The sequence below is a fragment of the Saccostrea cucullata genome, unplaced genomic scaffold, assembly GCF_032062105.1.
Source record: "Saccostrea cucullata isolate Sc308-1 unplaced genomic scaffold, CSIRO_AGI_Scuc_v1 ctg3039, whole genome shotgun sequence".
NCBI classification, from domain to species: Eukaryota; Metazoa; Mollusca; class Bivalvia; order Ostreida; family Ostreidae; genus Saccostrea; species Saccostrea cuccullata.
In genome coordinates, this window is record NW_026933648.1 from 50,001 (window position 1) to 59,196 (window position 9,196).

The 9,196-nt window shown below is 36.8% G+C and overlaps 1 protein-coding gene across 1 annotated transcript in view; it reads right to left on the reverse strand.

Annotated features, from left to right (window-relative positions):
• LOC134238792 (TPR repeat-containing protein DDB_G0287407-like) overlaps positions 1 to 9,189 on the reverse strand; it is a gene marked incomplete at its 5' end in the record, with an annotated part of 32,682 nt that extends 23,493 nt beyond the window's left edge. Inside the window, 2 exons of the mRNA XM_062720906.1 lie at positions 8,765 to 8,888; positions 9,118 to 9,189. Coding sequence (XP_062576890.1) covers positions 8,765 to 8,888; positions 9,118 to 9,189 — 196 coding nt within the window. The remainder of the gene's footprint in view (positions 1 to 8,764; positions 8,889 to 9,117) is intronic.
• Between the last annotated feature and the right edge of the window lie 7 nt (positions 9,190 to 9,196).

Here is a 9,196-nt window from a genome sequence, read left to right on the forward strand (position 1 = left end):
TCCATCCCGTAAATAATAATCAGCCAATCAAATATAATTATCGTCCCGTAATGAAATCTCACTCTCGTACATCACATGTGAAATTATAACAATACGTAAATAAATTAAATAAATTCATAAAACATAAAGTTACACTTTTAACAGCTCATTTAACACTGTTTAACATTTAATTTAAAAGAATTTACAATCAAATCTTCCGCCGAAATAACTCCAGTAAAAATAGATCACCGTGAAGCATCACGGGAAAATACACGAGTAAACAAAGTATGGCGGAGGCAGAAGTTTCAGTGAAACGTGTGTAATCGAAGACCACAAAAACATCGATCACACAAGAAATAAGGTAACTATAAGACAATTCTTAATTACAGCGCAACTTTACAATTACGTATGTACAATTAAGCCAACAAAAAGCGTGTAATTAAATAGTGAGACGATGTCTGACACTCAATACATCGAAACCATAGGCAAACGACATAGACCTTCGCTACATGTAAACAACAAACGATTAATAAATAAATCAAATGGACATTTCAATATTCTATAAGAACTGATGAATGAATTGAAAGTATGCATGAAAGTGCTTTAGAAAAATACCAAGATAAAAAAAAATGAGATTCATAGAAAAATAGGGGGGAGGGATCGTTACATTTTGCCCCTCTCTAAGAGTCCAAGTCCCTTTGGACTCAAAATTCAAACAATAAAATTCAAATACAACAATTAATTAAGACAATTCAATGACATATTTCCGTACTTCTACTTTATACTCTACACCTGATACACATATACTTCCATGAACAGTACAGCTAATCTATACACACAAGGGAGACTACTCAAAACAAATGCTGTACTTCACAAAGATTACATCATAAAACTTTCATCTACTCCTCAAAAATTCACATCTCTAGGAATGAATCAATCAAAGAAATTAAAGAAATATGAAACTACAATGCCAACCTTCATGCATATCAATAATCAATATAATAGAAAATTTATACATAAACACAAAATACTTAATCAAAACATGAAGTTCAACATAATTTCATGAAGACAAATGAGCAGAGCACAGTGTGACAAGGTAAGTAAGTTAAAATGTACATTAATTATAATAAGTCAATTAATATTTAATAACTGCCATTTAAAGAATGAGTTTATCTTACAAAAACAATGGATGTACAAAATATTAGCGGCCTCTGATAAATTCATCATCTAAACTTGCAAATAAATACAGTGTTCTGATAATGCTTATATGCTAACAGTCTAGACATATAAGTTCTATAAGTATAACTTGCAAATAACAAGTAATGCATAATCTTTCTTATTCTCATTCACAGGATTACAGGAAAAGACTTTAAGAGGATGGACACTAAGGTCTTAGCAAGCAAAAATATCAAAGGTAAATAATATTACAGAAATGAATCTCATTACAATGCTTAAAATATCAATTTTAGAAAAATTACATATAAAATCTACAAATCATCCTATTCCTAATCCAATTAACAAATGCATTACATGAATATTTTCTTAACTTACATTACTTTGACTTACTTATACTTACATATAACAATGAAATATATCTAATGTCTCTTATTATAAGGTCGACGGGCTCTGAACTGATCCGAACGAAAAAGGTCATCCAACGGAGACTGGTGCTCAGTAGCTCTACGTGCGGACTTTGGTAGGATCCTCCTTGGAATGGTTACCACAGACTGCAACCTCTTAGGTTGTTTCCTCGGGGACCTTCTGCAGGGAACTGGATTATACCGCTCACCCTCATCGGGGCCATCATGGATGAACTTCACCTTCGACTGAGGACCAACTCCAGAATCCAACCTCTTCTCAAGGTCTGATATGGTGACCTGATTTTTGCACAATAACTCGTCTCTGCCGCTCTATCTCCCTCTGGAAGCCGGCGTTCTCCTCTCTCGGGGAAGACTGGGGCTCCACCAGCTCCTGAATGAAAAACTCTTTAATGAGCTGCTGATCTGGTAAGACTTCATCTTTAGTGACTTTATGTCCAAGGAAAATAACTTCATCTTGAAAAAGGCTACATTTCTCTGGTTTCAATTTTAAACCTGCATCTGTTATTCTCTGAACCACCTGGCTAAGTCTGGACATGTGTTCATCGAAATTTCTGCTAAATATCACTACATCGTCCAAATAAATAAGACAAATATCCCACTGGAGGCCATTCAATGCCATCTCCATAAGTCTCTGGAAAGTACCTGGTGCATTAGTTAATCCAAAAGGCATGGTTTTATACTCGAAATGACCATATTTTGTAACAAATGCTGTTTTTGGTATATCTTCAGCCTTAACTCTGACTTGGTGATATCCTGCTGTCAAATCCAGAGTGGAAAACATTGAAGCTCCTGCAACGGAATCTAGACAGTCTTGAATTTGTGGGAGTGGGAATGCATCCTTAACTGTTAAATTATTTACATCTCGATAATCCACACAGACTCTTATTTTTCCATTCTTCTTTCTAGCTAAGACCAGTGGAGAGGACCAAGGTGATGAAGAAGGTTGTATTATGCCCCTCTCTCGAAGGTTCAGAATGTCATCTCTCTCCTCATTGGCTAGTGCTATTGGAACTCTACGAGGTGGCTGTTTTACAGGTTTACTCTCACCAGTATTAATCTCATGTTCAACTAAATTGGTTTGTCCTAGGTCCCATTCATCTTTTGAAAATGCATCCTGATGGTCGCGCAAGACTTTCCGAAAAGCTTCTTTTTCTGACTTATTTAAGGACTGGGAAGAGCCTTCATAAAGCTCACGCAAATGATCTGGAACCTCACATGCCTCACCAGGCGAAAGTTCAGTAGATCGGCAAAGGCTTCTTAGGTCACTAAAAACCGGTTGAATTACATCTACTATTCCCCCATATCCTTCAACAGTACCCACTACTGTGTCTGGATAAAGCGTTTTTCCCTCATCAAAAGGGTTCATAACTCTCAGGGGTACACACAGTTTCCCTCTGATGTTAAGAACTGCTGGGGCTAACAGTAAGGAGGTCTTCTCCATAAGATCTCCACTTGGCACAAACATAAGGTCCTCTTCAACATCAACCTCACATTCACGCTGTATAAAAGCCGGTATTATTACTTCTGTATTCCCAGGTATATCACATCTCTCCACACAACGGAGGGTAATATCTTTATGCACACCACGTTGTATGCATGGAATATCATGACCTTTGAACCTTATCAGTCCTTTACTCAGGAGAATATCTGCTTGACCAATCTCACTATTCTGCAGGATGTCCACTCCAAGTAACACTTCATCTTGGATATCGGCTACAAATAGGTTTTTCTTGAGGGTCAAGGAACCAAGTTTCAAATCAAACGCTCCTTTCCCATAAACATGAATGGTACTTCCGTCAGCTCCTCGTAAGTGTGACTTTCCTTGAAGTCTGGGTCTGTTCATCTCTTTGAGTTGTTCATACACCTTGTACGCAGGTGAGTTAAGGCTACATATGGAGGTTTATATGCAAAATATCTAATTAAATTCCTTAATTGCTCTACCTACCGCACAGAAAATGTTAAGACTTGCTTTCTATAATACATTCTTGGTACCCACGACATGCGATAGCCAGTTCACATTATGACGTCATATTATGACGTCATCGATCTCTACTACACAAGTTTATAAGAAACATCAACAAAATCGCTTCGGCGCAAGGGCATACCTTACTTTGTTTAACAGAAACAAGGTATAAAAAGACGCAAGATATTCTAAGGATTTAAGATATTGCTGCACAAATATCGGCACTGTAATTGTTTAGTTACTATTCGTGCAGTTTTAAGTTTAAACAGGGTAAAAATTCACAGTCCAGTGTAAGTTTCCTAAAATTTTTATTGATTGAGAAAGTGCATAGGATTTGTGCAGCAATTTTATTAATTTTAACAACATTCTCCTTAATATTATTCATTGTTTATTTTAAATTAGATAGGATATGCCCTTGCGCCGACGTGGTTTTGTTGATGTAATTCATTACCTTGGATGGGATAGAACAATGACGTCATAATATGACGTCATAATGTGCACTTGCATTTATAAACTATGGATACTATGTATGTATAAGAAAATCTCTTTGAACTTTCTCTGTACACAAAATATACAATTTATGAATTTTTATTAGCTCATTTGCATAGAAATATCCATATTTAGCCTTAACTCACTTGCGTACGAAAGTATAGTATTGGATGCACCAGTATCTGTTGTAATATGGACGTCTAGACCATTTACTTTTCCTTCTATGTACACACCATCTGCATCTGGTATCCGATTAGAAATAAAACAAAAATCTTCTGACTCATCGAAATTATCTGGTTGTCTGTCTGTTGGTGGGTCTAAACTGTTCGTCTGTCTGTCAGTTTCTTCTATAGCCGGTCCTTGACCCACAGGAACGGCTAATGCCTGTTTAAAGGTGCCTTTGATACTTGAAGGTCATTAATTCTCTTTGGGCAGTCCCTTATGAAATGACCTTCACCTTTGCAGTAAAAACAGCTACGTTTCTGTGGTCTGTCCAGAGGAGCCATCTGACCGGAAGACATGCCTGGTTGAGACGTACCAATAATAGGCCTACTTGGCTGTGTCCCAGTGTTGCTCTGCTTAGTCAGGTTGTCGAGAACCTTTGCCACCTCATCGATTTGTTTCTGCAAGGCTTCAATAGTGCTACCCGACCCTTGTTTGTTTCCTTGGCTGTACTTTATATTTCTGATGCTTTTCTTTTTCAGCGACTTGGCCTTAGTGATTGTCTTAGGCGTGGCTTCTGATTCAGAATCACTGGACAGCGACTTCACCACTCTGACATGTTTCTTAGTTGAAGGTCGACCTGCTTCTTCGTAATTTATAACCTGTCGTACAGCTTCATGTATATCTGAGGGGTCCTTGACGTATTCTACATGAAATTGGGCTTCTCTATCAGCCAGACCATCTAAAAATTTCCTGAGCAAGTCTTCCTCTCTAGTCTTTGAGTCTCGCTCTGGGTGGGCTTTGACATACAGGCGCTTCAAATCAGCAGCAAAGTCCTCGACTCGCTCACCAGGTTTCTGAACTCTGTTATTAAATTTTGACAGGTAGGTTCGACTGGTTTCAATTGCACGGAAACGGTTGGTCAGTTCCTTTGTAAGTCTCTTATAACTGCTTCTGGACTCTTTCGATAATTGGCCATAAACAAAGTCAGCAGCATCTTCATGTAGTCTAGGCAGCAATTGGTCCAGTTTGTCATCTGTTGTCCAGTGGTATCTATCTGCAACTTCCTCAAAACGACAGAACCAGACAGACCAGTCTTCTTTCCCAGTGTATGGAGGAATCTTTACATTGTGATGCTTAGCCTTTTTCCGGTACACAAAGTCAGACTCTTGCGATGTTTCTCTGTCGCTACTCAAACACTCGTGAGATGTGCTACATGTATCTGATTGTCTGTTGTCAGGGTTGGTCCTTTGGTGGTGATCTTGTTCAGAGAGCTGTTTAATCTTCTCTTGTAAATGCTCTACCATCTCCGTGAGCTGGATAAGTGCAGTTTGCTCGCTTTCTGTCCTTGTTATATCTCGTACACTTCTCATGGGAGCAGAGAAGGTCTGATTCGGCATCACAGGTACAGAACCTGTACACAAGCTTACAGGTACAGAACCTGTACTTATAGGGCCAACAGGCACAGAACCTGTACGCAAACTAACAGGCACAGAACCTGTACATTTACATGAGCTTACAGGTACATTACCTGTACAAGAACTTACAGGCACAGAACCTGTACACAAACTTAGAGGTAAATGAGTTCTTGCGCAAACGTTGGGAGCTGATGTTGTAATTGTGGGGAATGGGGTGAACATATGTGTGCTCTGGTTTTGATGACAATAAACAGGACCTTGAAAACTCGCAGTACAAGGAACTGCATAAGAGTTTACAGGTAAGGTAGTGCGACAATATGAACCTGTACATGAACTCAAGGTGCTGTGTGTATGAGAGTTCACAGGTAACCTAGATACTGGACTTGCTGTCTGTGTAATGGAGGGGCCCATGTGAGTACATGTACTGGTAACTGCAGGTATATACGTACTAGGAACAACTGTCGGCTCTCTAGGCAAACCTGTACATAAATTCTCAGCAAAATGTGAGCAAACAGGTACAAAAGGCATCTGAGTTGTGGGACCAGAGATGTGAAAATGGCTCACTCTAGGCGTAACTACACTGTGTGCTGTCTGTGGCTGCTCTGTAGTGGTACTCACAGTTACAGAAACTGTATTTGAGTTCCCAATAAAAGGTGTAGATTCTTCATCTCTCACAACGTCTGCCTGAGAACTCACAAGCATTAAACTTGTATCTGAGTTACGTAAAAATTGAGAGGCTTCTTTATTTGAATGAACAAGTGGTTTAGTTCTGTGCATGTCAGCTCCTTCACACGGAAATTCACATTCGCTTTCATTTTCTCTTACAGTACTTACGGAGGAGCACGAAACTCGTGAGGTAGATCTTGATTCTTGAAGACCACGACGCCTCCGTCGGCTTTTACGACCTGCCATTGTGATTTATTTTTATTTGATGTTTGCTTAATAAAATTTTTGTTTCTCAAACACAGACAAAGCGTTGTTATGATTCGATCACAGGACCCGTAAATTTAAACGGATCATTCAATCACAGGACCCGTAAATTTAAACAGATCCCGCCGTGGATGCCAAAATTGTAACGCTTCTGAACGCCTGCCTTGTGTTGAGAACAAAAACTTCGATGTAAAGTTTTATAATTTTATTCAGTAATACATGAACAGCAAAAATAAATAACAATGTTTGAAATTCACACAAGTCTCAACCCTCGGGACATAGATCTAAGACCAAAATCAGTACAACTACTGATATAGAACTCGGCAACTGGCACTATTTCCAGTAATTTATGATTTAAGTAGAAATTCCCCCGACCAAAATAAAACGTAAAGGCTCTCGATAAATGACTTATAATTAATTTACAAATAAATATTCCCGCTACTAGTACAACTACTAGCACGCTGCAGAAATATTTCCCAACTCCTAAACTGGACTAAAGAAGATAAAATAACTAGTTCACAACTAGTAATTATGAATAAAACTAGTACAATTACTAGTAATAATTAATTTAGCCTAACCTAACATTACACATCATGTACTTCAGTCACACAGATACTGAACTAGTACACACCTTAAATTACTCTGGACAAAAACAGCAGACCTTTCACTACGACGCAAAGAAAACGAGAGAGCAAACGATACTCAGCATCCGAGTATTTATAGAATTAACAAAACCCGCAATAATTCATAACCAATCATCTAGGCCCTATTATCGTCCCGTAATGAAATCTCACTCTCGTACATCGCATGTGAAATTATTACAATACATAAATAAATTAAATAAATTCATAAAACATAAAGTTACACTTTTAAAAGCTCATTTAACACTGTTTAACATTTAATTTAAAAGAATTTACAATCAAATCTTCCGCCGAAATAACTCCAGTAAAAATAGATCACCGTGAAGCATCACGGGAAAATACACGAGTAAACAAAGTATGGCGGCGGCAGAAGTTTCAGTGAAACGTGTGTAATCGAAGACCACAAAAACATCGATCACACAAGAAATAAGGTAACTATAAGACAATTCTTAATTACAGCGCAACTTTACAATTACGTATGTACAATTAAGCCAACAAAAAGCGTGTAATTAAATAGTAAGACGATGTCTGACACTCAATACATCGAAACCATAGGCAAACGACATAGACCTTCGCTACATGTAAACAACCAACGATTAATAAATAAATCAAATGGACATTTCAATATTCTATAAGAACTGATGAATGAATTGAAAGTATGCATGAAAGTGCTTTAGAAAAATACCAAGATAAAAAAAAATGAGATTCATAGAAAAATAGGGGGGAGGGATCGTTACAATATTTTCTAGTGAAATCGAACTTTCAAGAATCACTTTATTTTGAAATAGTCTTAAATATGATTAAATGTATTTCATATTTTTTCTTGTGCTTTACACAAATAAATAAAACATATATAAATTATTAAAATCAATTATTTAGTTGTAAAAAGCTTTAGAATTGGTGAATAATCAACATTTTTTTCGTTTTTTGTCTATAAACATATGTTCCCCCCCCCCCGTGAAACACAAAAAGCTTTGGCATAAATTTGTAAAATGACAGTCTTTATTACCTGTAAAAAGGAATTTTTGTTTCATGGGGGGGAAAGATGTTTTAAAAATATTTTCCGTTTTCCGTTGATTTCTATAGTGAAATACTCAAGTTTTACCATAATTATAGAGTTTTTTTTCTTTGGTATCCCAAAAAAGTAACGTTTTATGAAAATTCATATAAATATCTATGAAAATTCTGAAAATCATTTGAATATGTTAACTTTTGAGAATTGACTTAGAGCTAGGCGGGAGAACAATACTATTGTTCGTGGTTCTTTATATACTTGACCACCAGTATAAATATATTTCCCTATCTAAATATATTTTATATTTTAAAATTAGCTAAGACCTTTTCATGAAATGTATTTCAGAAAATTTTGGAATTAACCTTTACATACTGAAGTTTTATGGACATGTAAACAGGTGGAAAGGCAGATAAAATCAATGTCCCTAAATTTTTTATTACGGGGCATAAAAATATAATATACCTGCAGGTACCAGCTGGTTTTACATGCCAATGTCATAATTTCTTAACCTTCCTGTTTAAGTCCTTACACTACATAATCCATCTTTCCGTTTCATAGATTCTCACCTGAACTTTCTATGGAGACAATTCTGGCTCCCGGTCCATAGTCTTTAAATGTGGTCCCTACTTGTTCCCATTTTTTGTCACGGTATATTCTACCAGTTTCTGGTAAATTGTAACGCTGCATTACCTGGTTAATAAAAACACATTTATTTAATTCTACCTCTTATAGCAAAGTCGTAAGTTTCACTTCATGAATTTTTTGAAATTATAAACAAACTACTGATACATAAGGGTTGTCCAGAAAATTACTTTTAGATGACAACTTTTTTCCCCTTTATCCTGTTTATTCTTTATATAAAAGCAAGAAAAATCTTAAATTTTGGTTATTAAAAATCCTGAGAGAGAGAGAGATTTACATTGCCATCACTATCCATAAGAAGAGCTGTCATTTTGTAATGCCCCCCGCCACATACTCCTTCCCTGTACCATTCAGTC